Source organism: Hibiscus syriacus, unplaced genomic scaffold, assembly GCF_006381635.1.
Source record: "Hibiscus syriacus cultivar Baekdansim isolate YM2019G1 unplaced genomic scaffold, ASM638163v2 tig00116971_pilon, whole genome shotgun sequence".
NCBI classification, from domain to species: domain Eukaryota; kingdom Viridiplantae; phylum Streptophyta; class Magnoliopsida; order Malvales; family Malvaceae; genus Hibiscus; species Hibiscus syriacus.
The window spans coordinates 4,028,970-4,048,203 of NW_024063495.1; the positions used below are offsets into that span (position 1 = coordinate 4,028,970).

The following is a 19,234-nucleotide window of genomic DNA, read 5'->3' on the forward strand; positions in this document are numbered from 1 at the left end:
AAATAAAATTTGGTTTGATTAACCAAACCGAATTTTTGCTTCGATTAATAATTAAAAAAATCGGTTAATTCGGTTCGGTTAATAATTTTTAAATTAATTTGGTTAATAATTTAAAAAAATTGGTACGATTAACCAAACCAAATTAACCGAATTTTTGCTTCGATTAATTCCGTTAATAATTTTTTTAAAAAATCGGTTAATTCGGTTCAGTTAATAATTTTCAAATTAATTTGGTTAGGTTAATAATTTTCAAATAAATTTTGGTTAGATTAACTGAACTGAATTAATCGAATTTTTGCTTCGATTAATTTGGTTCATAATTTTTTAAAAAAAATCGGTTAATTCAGTTTGCTTAATCATTTTCAAATTAATTCGGTTTGGTTAATAATTTTCAAATAAATTTTGGTTCGATTAACTGAACAGAATTAACCGATTTTTTTCTTTGACCATTAATCGAATCAAAATTTATTTGAAAATTATTAACCGAACCGAACAAATTTCGGTTAATTCAGTCAATTTTTGAATTAAGCAAAAAAAATTAAAATTTTCTAATTTATATAACAATTAAACATTTTTAATTCAAAAAAAAAGTTTACAATTAATTTAAATAATAATTTGTTTAAGCAAATAATTTGTTTAATTTTTATCTTTAACAAATCTTTAAAAGATAAATACAAATTGTTGTAACTTTAAATCATTTGAGACTATAATAAAATCTTCCAATCATGTATTGACATGTGTCACGTTCTAATTGAATAGTTAAATTTATTTAATTAAATTAAAATAGTGATTAAATTGAAAGAATATGTAAATATTAATGACCAAATATATAATTATGACAATTTTATTAACGGACACGACACCATCTCTGTTAAAAATTAACGGTTGGTGGTTTGATTGAATCAATTAAATAGTTGGGTGGTCTGATTGATTCAATTGAAAGTTCGGTGGTCACATTGATTTTTTATCATAGTTTAGTGGTCACTTGTATAGTTTTACCCTAAAATTAATAACCGTTGGTTTCCTGCGAGTAGGGATGGGCATGGGACTCGAACCCGATGGGTTCTAACCCGATCGAGTCGGGTCGGTTTTTTTTTAAATTCGGGTTCGGGTTGGGTTTTTTAATGTGGTGCTCGGTTCGGGTCCGGTTCGGTTTTAGGGTGAAAAATACCCGACCCGATCCAACCCGAAAATATATATAATTTTACCTTATATATTTAGGAATAATTACAATAATACCCCTCAATATATTATTTTTTCAATTAAGTCATTGTTTTTTTTAATAAAAATATTTTTTATTATTTCGGGCCGGGTCGGGTTTTTAAGTTATATATCATGTCTGGGTCGGGTCAGGTGAAAACTTATTTTGGTCAGGTCGGGTCTCAGGTGGAGGACTCATTGTTCTCGGGTCGAGGTCGGGTGGACCAAAAACCCGACTCATGCCCATCCCTACCCGCGAGTGAGCGTCTAGTGCGATGGGGTGTGGAATTCGTGCTTTTATTTAGGTTTAATATAAAAATAATTGTCTAAATTATACCATTTTTCTCAAATTGGTATCTAAATTTTTTAACGGTCAATTTAAGTGTCTACTGTTATAAATATTATCACTTTAAGTGTTCCGACCATAACGACTGTTAGAAAATCTCGTTAAATGCACAAGTCGCATTTATATAATTTTAATTTTTAAAAAATATAAGAACATTTTTAAAGAAAAAAATTAATTTCCCTACAGATCCCACCCTAACCCCCAACTTCTACATCACCCTTCTCTCCCCCATCCCCTCGCACAGTACATACACCATTTGTTTGAAGAAGATCCAACGGCCAACCCCACTATTACTGTCCAAACGCTTAGTCGACTGTCACTGCTCGAACAGCCGATCAAAGAGATTTAATGAATTTTTATGGATTTGAATATATGAGATTTTAGGGTTTTAAGTTTGAAATTTAGGGGATTGGGGCGACAATCGGTCAACTAGAGGGTTCGACAGTGACTGCTCGTCAAATGGTTGTCCGTCGGGTAATTCAGTTGACGGTAAAAGGCGGCAATCGACGTGGATATAGAGATTCGAATTAAAATTTTCAAAATTACGGGGTTTTTTAAGTTTATTTTTAAATTTTAAGGTTTTTTATATTAAAAAAAAAAATCAAAATTGTATAAATTTGGCATGTATCACTTAACGGAGTTTTTTATGGTCAAGACACCTAAAGTGGTAATGTTTATAACGTTAGACATTTGGATTGACCGAAAAAAAGTTTAGTTACCAATTTAAAAAAGTGCTTAATATAAAAATAAGTTTCCGAACTATACCGCTTTTTTACAAATTAGTGCCTAAACTTTTTTTTGTCAATCCAGGTGTCTAACGTTATAAACATTATCACTTTAGGTATATCGACCGTAACGACCATTAAAAAACTCTTTTAAGTACATGTATCACATTTAGATAGTTTTGAAAATTTTATTGAAAAAAACTTTAAAATATTATTATTTAAAAAACTCGAATTTTTCTAAAATTACAAAGAGAAAATCCCTAAGAATCCCTAAAATCAACCCCAAATCTCCAACTCATACCCTAGTTTCTACCTTGCCAACCACGGCCGATGCCATCGACGCCGCCTCCTTTTTTGATAGAAATCTTCCTTGTCATCGTTTGTGTCATCGGGTCTCGTAGAGTCACACAAATATTGTGATTTTTCATTTCGTTAGTTGGATTTAAATCGTGATTGGGGTTCATCGGTGGTTGTTCGTTGCGTAAGTGGTCGTCGGATAAAGACACAGTCGGGGATAGGTTCAATCGACGACAACGACAATGGTAAAGGGCGGTGGGCAACATAGGTGTAGGTCCGGTTCGGATCATAACCGGTTTGGAGGGCCGGATGATGTAACCGGTTTCGGTTTGAAAAAAACCGGTTTTTTTAAAAAACCGGTTTTTAATCCGGTAAAAAATTCGGTCATCCAATTTTTTAAACCTCAGACCGGATTTTTAAACCCCAGACCGGATTTTTTTCCGGATAAAAAACCAATTTTTTATCCGGTTTTTTTCAAACCGGTTTTTAATCCGGTAAAAAATCCGGTCGTCCAATTTTTTCCCAAACCGGTTATACTATCCGGTTATAAAATATCCGATCCAGTTTAAAAAAAACCGGTTTTTCCCAAATCCGGTTTCGGATATTTTTTGCGCAAAATCGGATATTCGGATTTTTGTGCACCTCTAGGTGTAGGGATTAGATTTAGTGTTTTCAAAGTTTTTGGGTTTTAAGATTTTAAAAAAAAATTGTGACTTTTTTTTAAAAAATATATATATATAATTTATTTTTTTAATATAAAATTTTTAAAATTACTTAAACGTGACACATGTCACTTAACGGTGATATTTAATGTCTATTACGGATTAAACACCTAAAATGGTAACGTTTGTAAATTATGTACCTGGATTGACTGGAAAAAAATTAAATATCACTTTAAGAAAAATGATATAGTTTAGACTATTTTATATTAAACCTTTATTTATTTATTTATTTATATGAAATATGTGATTGAGTTTATGTTATTAATTAAATATGAATTTAGTTAAAATAATTATAAAATATATGTTAATGACATATTAATCCAGTTGAAAAACAATGAAAATCATTTTTTAAGTTGATCATTGAAACTAATAAAAATTATTTTAACTATGATTATTTTTTGAATAAAAATATCATTAAATTTTACATTTTATTTTAATATGATTATAATATTAAATTTTATATATTTATATAATTATATCACCGAATTGTTAAGTGATAAACTACGTATTGATATAATCATACAACCATATTTTCCATGTTACAGTAATCGAAAATTCCTTATAATATACGATTTTGACAAACTTTTTTTCGATTTGTCAAAATGACCAACAAAATCGCAATGCGATCTCTAAATCGCAACGCGATCTCTAGTATCACAAATCAGTTTCCAGATTCGCAACGCGATTTTGACTATCGCAATGCGAATATGTAAATCGCAACGCGATTCTGACTATCGCAACGTGATTCTGACTGTCGCAACACTGAATTTTAAATTCGCAACAGGTTTTAGTTTCGCAACACAAATGTTTTGGGTATATTAACTACGCAGCAGAAGCAACTCATAACCTAAATCCCTAAATCGCAACTCATTCCATCTCCATCTATCACTCTCTCTGGCGACATCTGTTCCTATATCCAACGACATCCTTCCCCATCCGGCAACAGGTTTTAGTTTCGCAGCTTGTTTGTTTAGTAAATTAATTTACAATAATGAAATCATCTAATGTTGATCATGTTTGGATAGATTTGTGTTTTTGAGGGTCATGGGAGAATGTTCATGGTGTTTTATATATGCCTTTACCATGAATCTTCAACTAAAATTGTCATTAAAAAAGTTAACTTATGAAACTCTAATGTTACGTGTTGCAAATAAATTGAATTTAGAGCCCTTAAGTGGATTTAGGCTATCTTATCAGAGAAAAGGTAAAGTTTATTTGTTAACCGACAATGAATATGTTGAACGATTCATTGCTTACATTAGTGTTTCGCAAGATGAGTTACATTGTATGTTGTTGAACCTAGAAGTAGTGAAGTTGGGTCAAGGGTAGTAGTAATCAACTAAGTTTTTCAACCCCAGTTTATGGTGCTCAAAATTTAATGGTTCCACCATAATTTCATCACTAAGCAAATTTTGTTTCACCACATTTCCAATACCAAACACAATCTCAAAACCCACAACATTTCCCTAATCCAAATCCCAATCAACTTTCAGCACCAAATTATGGTTTTCGTATTAACCAGTTAGACGATGATGAGCCAACAGAAAAAATTGTGAGTACTAGTTGGTATTTGAAATTTGATCTTGGTCAATACTCGGACTTTGATCTTGGTTAATACTCGGATTTTGATGATGTTTCAGAAGAAGAAACAGACCCTGCGTGTAATGATTTTGATATTGGTCAATACCCGAATTTTGATGATGAAACAGCCGCTGTTAGATGTTGTTGATGATAATGAGGAGGATGTTACGACTGTGAATGAATATGTTGAGCATCCATTCTGTAATTCATATAACCCTGAAGAAGAAAAAGAAGAAGAAGAAATCCCCGAAGAAAATGCCACGGGAGTATAACTGGAATATGCCAGAATTACTTCAGATACCGGAAGAAGAGTTGGTAAAAATAGCAGTTGATTGTTACACAAAAATAATTCGTATCAAGAAAGATGATTGTTTTAATACAAATGAAGACTTGAAGATAGCTTTGTATACGAAATGTGTGGAAGATGGCTATCAACTAAAAGTTAATAAATCAAGCAAAGATCGTTTCGAAACAAGGTGTATGATTGACAAAAAACTGTACGCGTATGATTGCAAAGAGCATAAAAGATTGTGAAATGTTTCAAGTTAGGACTTTTATTGATAAACATACATGTTCAAGAACCCAAGTTTTTCCTCACCATAGACAGGCAAACAAAAAGGTGTTGGGTGGTTTTCTGGCTGAGTTAATGTTTTTAAATGGCATGGTATATCAGGGACATGAAATTATGACTGACATGAATGCTCGATTCAAGATTAGTATATCATATTCTCAAGCTTGGAGAGCCAAATGTTATGCCTTGGAATTGTTGAGGGGGTCGCCAGAAGCATCGTTTGCCCAACTGCCGGTTTATTGTCACAATTTAAAGCTGAAAAATCCTGGGTCGGTAACTCATATCAAAACAGATAGAGATGGACGCTTTGAGTTGCTGTTTATCGCCATTGGTACTGCGGTTAGTAAATCAATATAATTTTGTTGACTCATTTTTGTTAATTACATGCATTTCACATTTAAATGATTATATTTCTTGTGTATATGATTTTGTAGATTCATTTGTTTATTACTTGCATGCGCCTAGTTATTATAGTTGACGGAGAACATTTAAAAGGTCGATACCTTGGAGTAAACTTATTAGCAGTAGCCATAGATGCTAACAATGGAATACTGCCAATAGCTTACGGGGTTGGCAAATCTGAAACCTCTGATTCATGGACATGGTTTATGGGGCATCTTAGGGATTGCATAGGTCTTATTAGCAATCTGACAATCATATCCGATAGGGCAAACTCAATTGACAATGCTGTTAGAAGGTATTTCCCAGATACTTTTCATGGACTTTGTGGTGTTCATTTATATAGAAATCTAAAATTAAGGTCTGCTGGTATAAAAAATCACAAATGGACATACTGGAAGGCTGTAAAAGCTTATCGGGAAGGGATTTAATAAGCATATAAATTGTTTAAGACGTGTTTTGCCTCAGTGTGCTCAAACATTAGAAGATATCGGGTTTGAAAGATGGTCAAGAGTACATCAACTTGGAGTAAGATATGGTTTCATGACGTCTAATAGTGCAGAATCAATCAACGCTCTAAGTTGTCATTCCCAGAAATTACCCATTACTATGTTAATGGAGTTTTTTCGAGCCTCTATTCAACAGTGGCACTACAAGAAAAGAAACCATGCAGGTATTATTTCTTTAAATTCGTAACTTCATATATTTTACTAAGTATTATTTATTTAAATTTACAGGACATGGAACATCGTGTTACACCATGGACTGAAAAAAAGATAACGAAACGTGTTGTGAAGTCAATGTCATGGAGAGTTGAACCATGTTCAAACACTTTATTTGAAGTACTGGATAATAACTTAAATGGGCTTGTCGATCTAAATGCAAAGACGTGTAGTTGTATGAAATGGCAAACATCTGGTTATCTGTGTGGGCATCTTATAAAAGTTGCTCTTCATCTAAACCAAGATGATTCAAGCGCATACGCTATGGATTGCTACACTACAGAAGTATATCGACAGACTTATGCCGAGATTATCTACCTATTCCAATCCTTCTGAGTGGGACATACCAGATGACTTACAAACAGTTTTTCCACCAGCCATGGATAGAAGGCTACCTGGCCGACCAAAAAGTCACGATCGTATACCGTCTAAGGGTGAAGAGAAGAAGAGATCGATATGTAGTCGGTGCAAGGAAAGTGGTCATACAAGGTTGACATGTGGATCACCAGTGCCATCACAATCATCTTTTCCTCTACCAAAATATGGATCCTCATCAAAATCCAAAGCTCATATGGTGTCAAGAAAAAGGCAATCAAAATCGTAATCAAAATCAAAATCCCAATCATAACCGGCTTCACCTTTTGGGACTATTAACTTAGGTGATTTTTAAATGCAAACGTTGTATTATGTGTAAACTTTTAACATTTTCAGTTAGGCATGTATTAGTAACTGGAGTTTGAACATTGCTATGATATGTTCAGTTGTTATCACTTATTACACATTCATTTGAATATCGCAACGCAAATTTGACTATTATGTGTATTTTATGTGTAAACTTTTAACATTTTCAGTTAGGCATTATTAGTAAACTTGAGTTGAACATTGCTATGATATGTTCAGTTGTTATCACTTATTACACATTCATTTGAATATCGCAACACGAATTTGACTATCGCAACGCGAATTTGACTATCGCAACGTGAATTTGATTATCGCAACGGGTATTTGACTATTGCAACGAGAAAATCGCAACGCAAATTTGATTATCGCAACGAGAAAATCGCAAAGCGTATTAGACTATCGCAATGCGAATTGACTTTCGCGTTGCGATTTTGGCTTTCGCATTGTGATTTTGAGTTTAGCGTTGCGAAAGTGTACCTTCAACAGGTCTTTTCTTTCAATATGATGCAGATTGAAATCAACAAATCAACTTTTACATTTCAATCAATTAAACAAGCACAAATAAGAATTATTTACACATCAATATTAAACAAATCAACTTTTACAAATCAATTTTTAAATCAATTAAACAAGCAAAAAATGATAATAATTCTTATTTCTCATCAATTAAACAAATCAGACTTTTAAGAATCAATTAAACAATAAAAAAGTGTACCCCTACAGTTGTTTATGCACCCATACATCAATTTCACGCAGCTCACTTCAGGATTAACTGCGAAACCAAACATTTGCTCAAATAACACTTTCTACACATCTAAAACCAAAAACAACAGCAAATTATATTGAATTCTAGGTACTTAACAACACTTGCATTTGACTTACAAATTATTTATGGACACTTTCATAACACGGATGCAGGTAGGCAACGTCTCGCATATATCGCTCTAGCCATAAAATACCGAAACCACAAGCCTACTGCACCTCTATCTCTATCGGTGGGAGGTAGAAACTGTGTACTTCCTGTAGTCAAACGCTCCAAGCACATGCATACAAGAGGACCACAATCCCCTCTGGCTTCCGGCGTTTGTTGTGGCGCAGTCTCGTCTCTGATAACTGTAACATTGAACTTCTTTGGTTTCTTGTTTCCAGAATAAGTCCAATAATTAATCGTATCCAAGAATTTAGCCAAATCAAAGCTCCATCCCTTAATGATATCTCTCAAATCAGACAAAGATATGTAATTTATGATGCTGTCATATACTATTGTCTTCACGGATGGGAGCTGAAGCTCGACGAGAAGCTAATGAGTATGTTCCAAAACAGGGATAAACACCTACAATCATAAGTAATAATTTAAATTGCGCACTTATTTATGAACACCTTTAAAATATTTAAAAAAAATAAATACTAACATTATCGACCTCCCACCATACATGATAAAGTTTAGCTTGTCCATTAGCCAACACATATGATTCTTGTCGTTGATTCTTCAAGTGAACTACGTGAAAAGACGTCGGCATAATTGTATATCGCGTATTTTTTTTATTTTTCTTTAATTTCCTTACTATTAGAAGACGTGACACCCATGCATCAATATGTTGTTTTACAAAAAAAGACATATATTAGTGAATTACATAAATTTAAAAAAAATAATCAAAATGAAATATAAGAAGAAATATAAGACTTACCCCCCATCGAAATAACATTTGTCTTCAACCCCTAATAACACACCCCACCAAGACCGATCAATCAACAAATGCATATAATTGTTGAGTTTCTATATGTCAGCATAACAACCTTGGCTCCGCTCATGTAGATAAAAATCAACTGCGGTCTTAACCCAAAGGGTATTATCCAGAATTATTTCTGGTAGTTGTTTCCTCTCCACTTTATCTGCCAGAATGGTACTGGCCGGTAACTCATACGAAAGCCAACAGTCATCCATCATGTCCGGCACGTGAGGGGGTTTCTCAATAATTCGACATATTACGCCGTATGAATCGGGCTCTTGAATGGTGGGAGGGACCTCTTCAATGATGACAGGGGGCCTCTTGAACGATGGGAGGGGACTCTTGAGGGATGATAGGGGCCTCTTGAACGATAGGAGAGGCCTCTTGAACGATGACAGGTGAATCGGGCTTCTTCTTACGGAGTCTTCGCACTATTAGGGTGAACAGAGACGTAATGGCACGTGTACGCCGTCTGATGCGTGAACCCCGTCGTGCAAGAAAAACCCGACGTAAAGCATCCACCTTATCGGGCCGCTAAAAATAAATTAATACATAAATCAGTAAATAAACAGACATGATATTAAACAGTGAAAACAAAGACAAATATGTTTCAAACTTGCACGGTATTCACCCAAGTCATTATTCTATCATAGTTCACAAAATGCATCAGATAACATTCCGGAAGTAAGCACTTATAAACATTTAAAAGGATAACATATAGGTTTAGTGCATGTTCAAGGACAACATAAAGAGTAGTAGTTTATTCTTGAAACTTAAATTTGCAACACTATAAAGTTAGTGTTTGTCTTTGTCTTTTGGTTGAAGTAATCCATCCATTCAGTTCAATTTGCAGAAGAAGAATAGTTTCTGAAACTTAAAATCGCAACACGAAACTTAAATCGCAACGCGAAAATGACTATCGCAACGCGGAAATGACTATCGCAACGGGATAATCGTAATGCGAAATAAAAATCGCAACGCGAAACCGTCATTTTCGAATTGCGATTTTCACGTTGTGATTTTTATTTCGCATTGTGATTATCCCATTGCGATAGTCAACTTCGCGTTGCGATGGTCATTTCTGCGTTGCGATAGTCATTTCCGCGTTGCGATAGTCATTTTTGCGTTGCGGTTTAAGTTTCGTGTTGCGACTATTCTTTTTCTGCAAATTGAAACTTGAATGAATTGCATTACTTCAACCTAAAGACAAATACTAACTTCACAGGGTTATTTTAGAACTGTTTAGCAGTATTGGTAGCAACCGAATGAATTTACTAAGCAATCTAAGTGAAATGGTTAATCTAAGTGAAATTACGAGTAAATCAAGTTAAATATAAAAAATCTTAAACTTACCTCGTTGCGTAGAGTATGAACCTCATTATGCAACAATACTACCACCTCACGTAGAGCCGCTACCTCACCACGTAAAGTAGATATCTCGTCACGCCATGCACCATTGTCATCGCGTAAAGTACCGACCTCCTCACGCAAGGCATTGACCTCATCACGTAACTCCCCTAACTCATCTCGTAGAGGTGGAGAACAGGGAGATAAATGTCGTGGCATCTTTGCCAGTCGCCTATCATGAGGTGATGGTTGAGAAGAGGCTCGATGATGTGACGGAATAGGTTATGGCTCTCGTTGTAGAGGTATATAGTGTGGTCGATCAGGTGATGGCTCTGGGTGAGGTGATGGCTCTCGAAGTGGAGGCTGCTCATCATTCGTGCCATCAAAAAAACGCTTACTAGCTTGCCACCAATCAGTGGCAAGCTTAGCCTCCGTGGGTGTCAGCCTCTGTAATGGAGTGTTGGCCTCCTAACAATATAAAAGCTCAAACAAAGTTAAACGTGTACTAGTAATAACTTGTTTATATATATGGTAGTATTTGTGTTAACTTACATCATTTATTGTCATATACCGTAGTAACTCTTCCCAAATCAACAGTCGTCGTTTCCTCTTCCAAGAAATAGCTCTAGGAATATCATTTGAAGTTTTTAATGCATATGTCTGCATGTCGGGAAAAGCCTCAAATATCCAAATCTACAAAAACAATATAATACACAAACATTAGTAATTGATAAATAATTAATTATAATTTTGGAAACATTATATAGAAATTCTTACCTTAAAGGCCCAAATAAAGCCTGACAAAGTGTATTTGGAACCATTGTCACGCAAACTTTTGCGGTCATCAAAGGCAGACGACAACTTATTCCTGGTAGCTTTCCATAGATACGAACCCCACGGAAACAAGTTCCATGCATTTAGGTCCTCTACCAATAATATTAGGTCCTTAGGAATAGGTTGTCTGGCCTCTCTGCCTAAAAAGCCGGCATGCAAAAGTACTAAAAGGCATACTCGGACAACATCGACGTCATCCATCCGAGTAAAACCATCTTTCTTATTCAATAATCTCGTCAAGTCATCGATGTATAAATTCGGTTTCTCCATTGACAGCTCAGGAAAAACCCAGGATAACCATGATGGGCGGGTAATATGACTAGTGTATCGACCTACATCATCATGTCCGAAGCGTAGACCAGTGATTAAGCAAAACTCCTCCCGCCCAAAACACGTATATGCCGGTGGAAAATGAAACCATATCTCTTCATTACCACGTTTTATACTCTCGGGTAGATCGCTAGTCATGGTCTGAAGCCACAAATGGGTCAACATAGCATCTCCACCCGGATGTTGTACTTTCAGCCATGGCCCGAAGCAAGTATCCTCAAACAATGTTCTTTGTACAGGTGAAAGCTTCGACGCAATTGTAGTGACTAGGCTTATTTTATTCCTTAAGGTCAATTGAGCCGAAAAAAAGTTCTACAAAAACAATAAACATACCAAGTTAGATTAAAAACTACACTGTGAAGATATACCAAAAACAATAAAGAGTAGTAGTAGTTTATTCTTCAAACTTAAATTTGCAATACTGTGAATTTCGTATTTGTCTTTGTTTTTTGGTTGAAGTAATGCAATTCATTCAAGTTTCAATTTGCAGAAGAATAATAGTTTCTGAAACTTAAAATCGCAACACGAAAATGACTATCGCAACGCGAATTTGACTATCGTTGCGATTTTCATTTCGCGTTGCGATCCTCAGTTTCAAATAGTCATTGTCTAAAATTGAAACTTGAATGAATTGCATTACTTCAACCAAAAGACAAAACAAAGATAAATACTAACTTTACAGGGTCAAATACTAAACAGTTTAGCAGTATTGGCAGCAATCGAATGAATTTAATAAGCAATCTAAGTGAAATGGTTAATTTATTATTGAAATTACCAGTAAACTTATCATCAATTTCAATATGAAAAACCTAATAATAATGCAAAATTTTCAAAATAAAAATAATTAAAAAAACTAACCATCGGTGGTTTATTTGGTTGATTTTCCATTTCTGATCGTGAATGATTGTGAGGGTGGCTCAGAAAGATGGAGATAGACGGATTTTGTCAGAGATGTGGACGGATTTCGTCGGAGATGGGGACGGATGACGCCGTAGAGAGTGAGAATGGAGATGGGACTGAGTTGTGATTTAGGTTTTTAGGTTAAGAGTTGCGATTACGGGATGTATTAATATTTGTGTTTGGAATTTGAAAATAAAATACGCGTTGCGATACTAATGGCGCTTTGAAAATCGTATTGCGATAGTCAGAATCGCGTTGCGATTATCGCGTTGCGATAGTCAGAATTGCGTTGCGATTATGTATTATCGCGTTGCGATTTACATATTCGCATTGCGATTTTACAAAATCGTAATGCGATAGTCAAAATCGCGTTGCGAATCTGGAAACTGATTTGCGATACTGGAGATCGCGTTACGATTTAGAGATCGCATTTCGATTTTGTTGGTCATTTTGGCAAATCGAAAAAAAGTTGGTCAAAATCGTATATTATAATAAATTTTCGGTCACTGAGGTTATTTTCTCTAATTTTAATTTGTGTCTTATTTTTACTATTAAACTTTAAAAATATATTAATTTTAGATATTAATTTTTTTATTACCACTGATGTCCAATTATTATTCATCATATCATCATTTACGATAAAATTAGTATTAAAATACTTATGTTTCATTTTTTCAGATTAATTTTGAAATATATATTTTAAATTATCGAAACAATATTTCTCATCATTTAAATTTTAGTATAAACAACATAAACCTTCTCAAATTAAAAAAAAATCATGCATTATTCTCAAATTATTTATAAAAAAAAATCAACTACCGAAAGATCTTTTTAAAAAAAAAAATATTTATTTGAGCTGTTGAAAATTATGTTAAAATCGATTAAACTCAATGGGTTGAATGACGATTCAATTTGAAATGAAAAGAAAAGTGAGTTTCACATGGCAATTTGCCCGTTTGAGAAGTTAGCGAATAGCGAGAGCCATTATAGCTAGGTGTCAAGGTTATAAACTATAGAAATTGTCAAATTGATGATTAATAGTATATTTCGTTTTAGTATTTTGGCGTAAACACCAAAACAAAGGAATTGCTCATTTGCTTTCTCCAAACCGATTGAAAGGTGCTCTTCATCTTCTCAAAAACTATCAAATTGCCATTGATGAATGCTTAAACATTTGAGAGAAACCCTAATTTCACCCAACTTCCTTAAATATTTGTGAAACAGATGATTTCTTATTTCTTTTTTTTTTCAGAAATGATGGCTCAATACAAAACCAGTTCCTCCTAGCAAACAAACAGACAGTTTTCTTGGCCCTTTATCACTGAAACAACCAACATGATATCTCTCCTTATGATTACAAATAGAATCCTTCCCACATTTAAAAACCCAAACTCGGATTTTTATATCCTTTCATCAGATGTTGGGATGGAGGAAATAAAAAAAAATGTTAGATGAACGCGCTTACAATCAGTGTATTGTTTAGGAGGAATAACCTCAATAATCCATGCCCCCCATACCGCCGGGCATTGTCGGAGCATCCTTCTCATCCTTGGGAAGTTCGACTACAATGGCTTCGGTTGTTGTCATCAATGAGGACACACTGCACCAGAATGGAAACAGACTCAGTTACTTTCAGGAATCCCGATCGATAATGCAATCCTAGAAAACAGATTTACGGCGACTTACCTTGCAGCATCAACCAAAGCAGTTCTTATTACTTTCAATGGATCAATGATTCCCGCCTTCACCATATCGACATATTCACCTGGTTATGTAGCAAAGATAGGAGTATAAGCTATGTTATTTTCGTAGAACAGTAAATAAATACGATGAAAGTAACTCGTAAGAGATTCACATACCCTTAGCTGCATCATACCCGAGATCAGGGTTATCCTGCTCTAACAGTTTACCGACAATAACGGCTCCCTCGACTCCAGCGTTTGAAGCAATTGTGTGCACAGGTGTCTGCAACAGAAAATTCATTTATAAGGGAGACCGAAACCTCACATCAAAATCATCAGCGTTTTGAAACTTTATAGTGAAAGAGCGGTCTAAATTTTTCAACAGTATAACGAGAATATAATTTTCAGAGTTTGATCCATCGGACATGAAGAAAAGGTTCACAAACCTTTAGAGCATTCTGGATAATTTGAACACCGATCTTCTGGTCAAAGTTGGCCGTAGGTAGCTTGTCCAACTCTTTCGATGCATACAAAAGAGCGACACCACCACCTAGATGGTACAATTCCTTTAGTAATGTTTCCATGATATTCCAAGTTCAACTGAAACTTCATGAAAAAACATTATGACTTTAAAAGTTAATTACCTGGCACAATACCCTCTTCTACAGCTGCCTTTGTAGCGTTTAATGCATCTGTAACTCTATCCTTCTTCTCGCTAACTTCAGCTTCACTAGCTCCTCCGATCTGGTAATGTCCAACAAGTTATGGGCTTCATCAACTCCATTTAAGTAAGCAGCAAATAGGAACCGAACAGCAATTGCATTTCGAAGTAAGACAAGTTAAAAACACCAATAACTAACACTACCATACCTTCAAGACAGCTACACCACCAGAAAGCTTTGCCAATCTCTCTTGCAACTTCTCTTTATCATAATCAGAGGTGCTCAATTCAATTGCTGACCTAATCTGTTATCGTGAAAGACTGTTATAATCTGAACAATTAATGAAATCATGTCTAGCTCGTGAATCAAAAGATCTACACACAACTGTTTGTAAAAGAACAAAACCTGTTCACATCTTTCTTCAATGGATTTCTTGTCACCATTCCCATCAAGAATAACAGTGTCATCCTTTGAGACCGTAACCTTTAGCAGCCAAAAAAAAAACCATCATGCATCAATAAAGATGTCCGTCCCCATACACAAAAAGGGATTCAATAGTTTGTTTACTGAAGTCATTAAATAGGAAAATGATGGAATATCACATTGGGCAAAGACTTTCGCATCCAGACTATAGATATTAACCTTTTTGCAAGTTCCAAGCATGTCCAGATCCACCTTTTCAATGTTCATGCCAAGTTCTTCAGTTATAACCTACACCCGAGAAGTAACAGATAACATCAGCAAGAGGTTATGAAAATTCATGTCAGAGAAACTACACACTATGAACAAGATACTATCATATAGAAGAAAGACGAAATTGTCCTACCTCCCCTCCTGTGAGGACAGCAAGATCATGCAGACTAGCCTTCCTGTTTTCTCCAAAACCTGGGGCTTTGATGGCACAGACCTGCACCATGATTAATACATATATATTCACAAGCATTCCTTAAAAAGAGGAGAATTAACGCAGGAAATCAGGGGGGAAATCATGTCTGACTGAAAATCAAACCTTGATTCCAGCACGAAGCTTATTAAGAATGAGTGTAGCAAGTGCTTCACTCTCTACATCTTCAGCAACGATCAACAAGGGCCTTTGCCTCTGAACAAATAAAACATAGAAGATATTAGTGTTATGAATGAAATTTAATTTCAATACAGTTTTAATGAGAAAAACATCTAAGTGAATGCAGATTAATCAAAAGTAAGCATGCATGATTTGTTAAAAATTTGCTTACCTTTAAAGCCAACTCTAGTACTTTCACAACAGCATTCAAGCTTGATATTTTCTTCTCGTGAATTAGGATAAGAGGATCATCTAATTCCTGCCATAACAAAATGAATTGAATTAGCATCGTAACTTGATCAAAACTCGAGGCTCGTGAGATTTTCCAGTTCTATCAAAGGAGAAATGAGTTACTTACACATTTTTGGTTTTTCGTATTGGTGATGAAATATGGAGATATGTAGCCCCTGTCCAGCTTCATGCCCTCAACAACTTCCAACTCATTAAATAACGTTTTTCCATCCTGAAAAGGTTTTGCCCACGGTAAGACATCATATCAGGTAAAAACAGTTCAAAAATTTCAATATATTGCCAGCATGAGCAATCAACAATTTATGAATCAAAGCCAATATGAAATGATGGTAGTGATACCTGAATTGTTATCACCCCTTCTTTGCCAACCTTCTCCATGGCCTTTGCAATTAATTCGCCAATTTCCCTCTCTCCATTAGCAGATATTGTTCCAACCTATTACAAAATACTTAAGTTTAAGCCCTAATAGATCAAAGTTCACTACCATTTTACTTTTGATTCTAAAGTACTGCATCATTCTGACTGCAATAAGCTTTTGATGGAAGCACTTTCAATTGTAAACCAACCTGGGCTATCTCTTCAGATGTGCTAATCATCCGTGCTCGGCTTTTCAAGTTTGTCACAACAGTGTCAACTGCCATTGTTATGCCACGCCTCAGGTCCATTGCATTCATTCCTGCAGCAACTGACTTGCATCCTTCTGTGAATATTGCTCGTGTAAGCACGGCCGCACAGGTAGTCCCTGCAAAAATGTCAAGAATTTCATGACTCGGCTCTCTACATATAAACCACACATATGCATTCAAATCTGAATGTATAGGCTGAAGAATTAATACATGCAAAAATAATGCATCAATTCAACACTAGATTTAGAGATCAATAACCACAAGTATCTAAATCAGAGTGAAGAATTTCGAATGAATCAATAAATTAGAAAGAAAAAGACACTCGCTTCCTTACCATCACCCGCTACATCGTTAGTGGCATTTGCAACTTGTTTCACAAGACTCGCACCAACGTTCTTGACTTTGTCTTTGAATTCAATGCTCTTTGCAACAGTTACACCATCTTTAGTTACTTTGGGGGAACCATAGCTTTGTTCAATAACCACATTCCGTCCCTATCAATAATGACATTAATAAAAGTTCCATCACATTATAAATACATAACATCAGCCCTTTCTTCATCAATATTCCTACCCCTAAATATTGCCAATGATTAGCCTTCAAACCGTGATGGTATACATAAAGAAAACAACTCGGAAATGAAAACGGCTCGTATTGGATTTACCTTAGGACCCATGGTTACTCTAACAGCATCAGCAAGCTCTTCGACACCTTTAAGCATCAAAGCTCGAGCTTCAACCCCAAATTTAATATCTTTTGCTGCATAGTTCCTATTCCAACTCAGTCTACTACCAATCTAACACACACCCAAAGTAGAAATCAACAAAATAAAGATCAAATCAACCTTAAAACTAAAAATAACAATAAAAAGATTGTAACTACAGGTAAATTAACTACCTGATGTGTAGTTTTCCTAGCAACCCTGAAACCAAAGATTGAAAAATAGAGAGAAAGCAAGTTAGATCATTTCAAAGGAACAAAAAAAAAATTGATAAATGAAGTAATTGGCATGGAAGTAGTACCTAGCTTTGGAAGCGAGGCTTGAAGCAAAACGATACATGTTGATTAGTTTGGGAGGACAAAGGTTGAGAAAAGAATGTTAAAAGTGGAAGCTTTGGGGTGACAATAGGAAGGTTGCAGGGTCTGTGTTTTAAAAGAGGAGGAAATCCAGAACAGAGATGGGAGAGAAGAAGGGTCTAGAAGCAGCAGCAGCAGTGTACCCAGCACTCCACTAGTTTCTTAATCATAGGGTTTAGGGTTTTGCCATTTCATATTTTCATTGATTTTTTAAAATATCGTAGAAGATGAATGAATTAGGATGTGGGCTGTATTCTTATTTCTTATAAAATAATACATCAAGGGTAAGTATTCGGTAGGTGGAGTCGAGCTAAATTTTTTTATTTAGTCGAGTTAATGAATTATACTTTATAATTTAAAATTTAAATTTTTTGATGTAGAATTAAGTTTATGAATTTCGAGTCGAATGAAGTCAAGCCAAGTTGTTAAAATCTCTATTTAAATTTAATTGTACATATTTATAATGCCATGATATTATTTAATTTCAATTTAAATGATTTTTTATAACTATGTACAATATACATATTTTCTTCATATTTTTTATATGCGATATACTTATATTAAGCATAGTTGTGAGATTTGACTGAAACTTGAAAATAAATCCACTAATTACTATAAATTTAGAGTTATTCGAGTTCTATTTTATAATTCAACTCAAATTTAATTTTTTTAGTCGAATCAGGTTTATGAAATTAAAATTAATTCAAATCGAGTCAATCTTTTTTACATTGAATCAAAAAATTTAATTACTATAAATTTAGAGTTATTCGAGTTTTATTTTATAACTCAACTCGAATTTAATTTTTTAGTCGAGTCAAGTTTATGAAATTACAAATTAATTCAAATCGAGTCAGATTTTTTTACATTGAATCAAAGAATTTAATTACTCTAATCAAGTCAAGTTTTATTCACTCTTAACGCAACTTTAATTTTTTAAAAAATAACATATATATAAAGCAAGGTGATGGATGCGAAATTGATATTATTTATTTTTTTATTATTCAATTTTTAAAATTTTTTTGCATGATATCACATTTTAAACTTTGGCGTTGTTACTCTAATTTTTTAATGATGTTATATATAAATACTGGAATAGTTAATGAAATTAAAGTATATGTATTAGTTTGTGGGGGAAAATGTGTCAAGTATAGGGACAAATTTAGTAATTAGTTGGAATGAAGAATTGAGGGATTAATTTGCTCAATACAATTTATATAGGGATCGATTCGCTCATTTTCACTATATGAAGCAAATATATAATTATCACCTAATGCATGGGTTCTTGTGGTACTTTTACATTTTTTCCTTTTTTAATTATGAATTTAGTAACGAACATATCAATTTTCTTCTGAAAGTTACAAAGAGGTAATTTAATTAAAATATTATTATAAATTTATTATTACGTCGTTAAAATTAAAAAGGATGTATGTTGTGGTATGATATAATAATTTTTACTTCATAAAATTTATATATTCTATTAATTTTGT

The 19,234-nt window shown here is 34.2% G+C and overlaps 1 protein-coding gene across 1 annotated transcript; it reads right to left on the reverse strand.

Moving 5' to 3' along the window:
• Nucleotides 1-13,643: 13,643 nt before the first annotated feature.
• On the reverse strand, nucleotides 13,644-17,946 carry LOC120191696 (chaperonin CPN60-2, mitochondrial-like). The gene is made up of 18 exons (XM_039194610.1): nucleotides 17,693-17,946; nucleotides 17,568-17,592; nucleotides 17,335-17,466; nucleotides 17,005-17,164; nucleotides 16,611-16,786; nucleotides 16,384-16,479; nucleotides 16,151-16,255; nucleotides 15,965-16,051; nucleotides 15,739-15,828; nucleotides 15,556-15,636; nucleotides 15,372-15,440; nucleotides 15,135-15,212; nucleotides 14,938-15,033; nucleotides 14,712-14,811; nucleotides 14,514-14,617; nucleotides 14,245-14,350; nucleotides 14,072-14,150; nucleotides 13,644-13,985 (listed from the first exon to the last, which is right to left on the reverse strand). The coding sequence occupies exons 1-18, from the start codon at nucleotides 17,728-17,730 to the stop codon at nucleotides 13,880-13,882; spliced, it is 1,728 nt and encodes a 575-aa protein (XP_039050541.1). The 5' UTR covers nucleotides 17,731-17,946; the 3' UTR covers nucleotides 13,644-13,879.
• Between the last annotated feature and the right edge of the window lie 1,288 nt (nucleotides 17,947-19,234).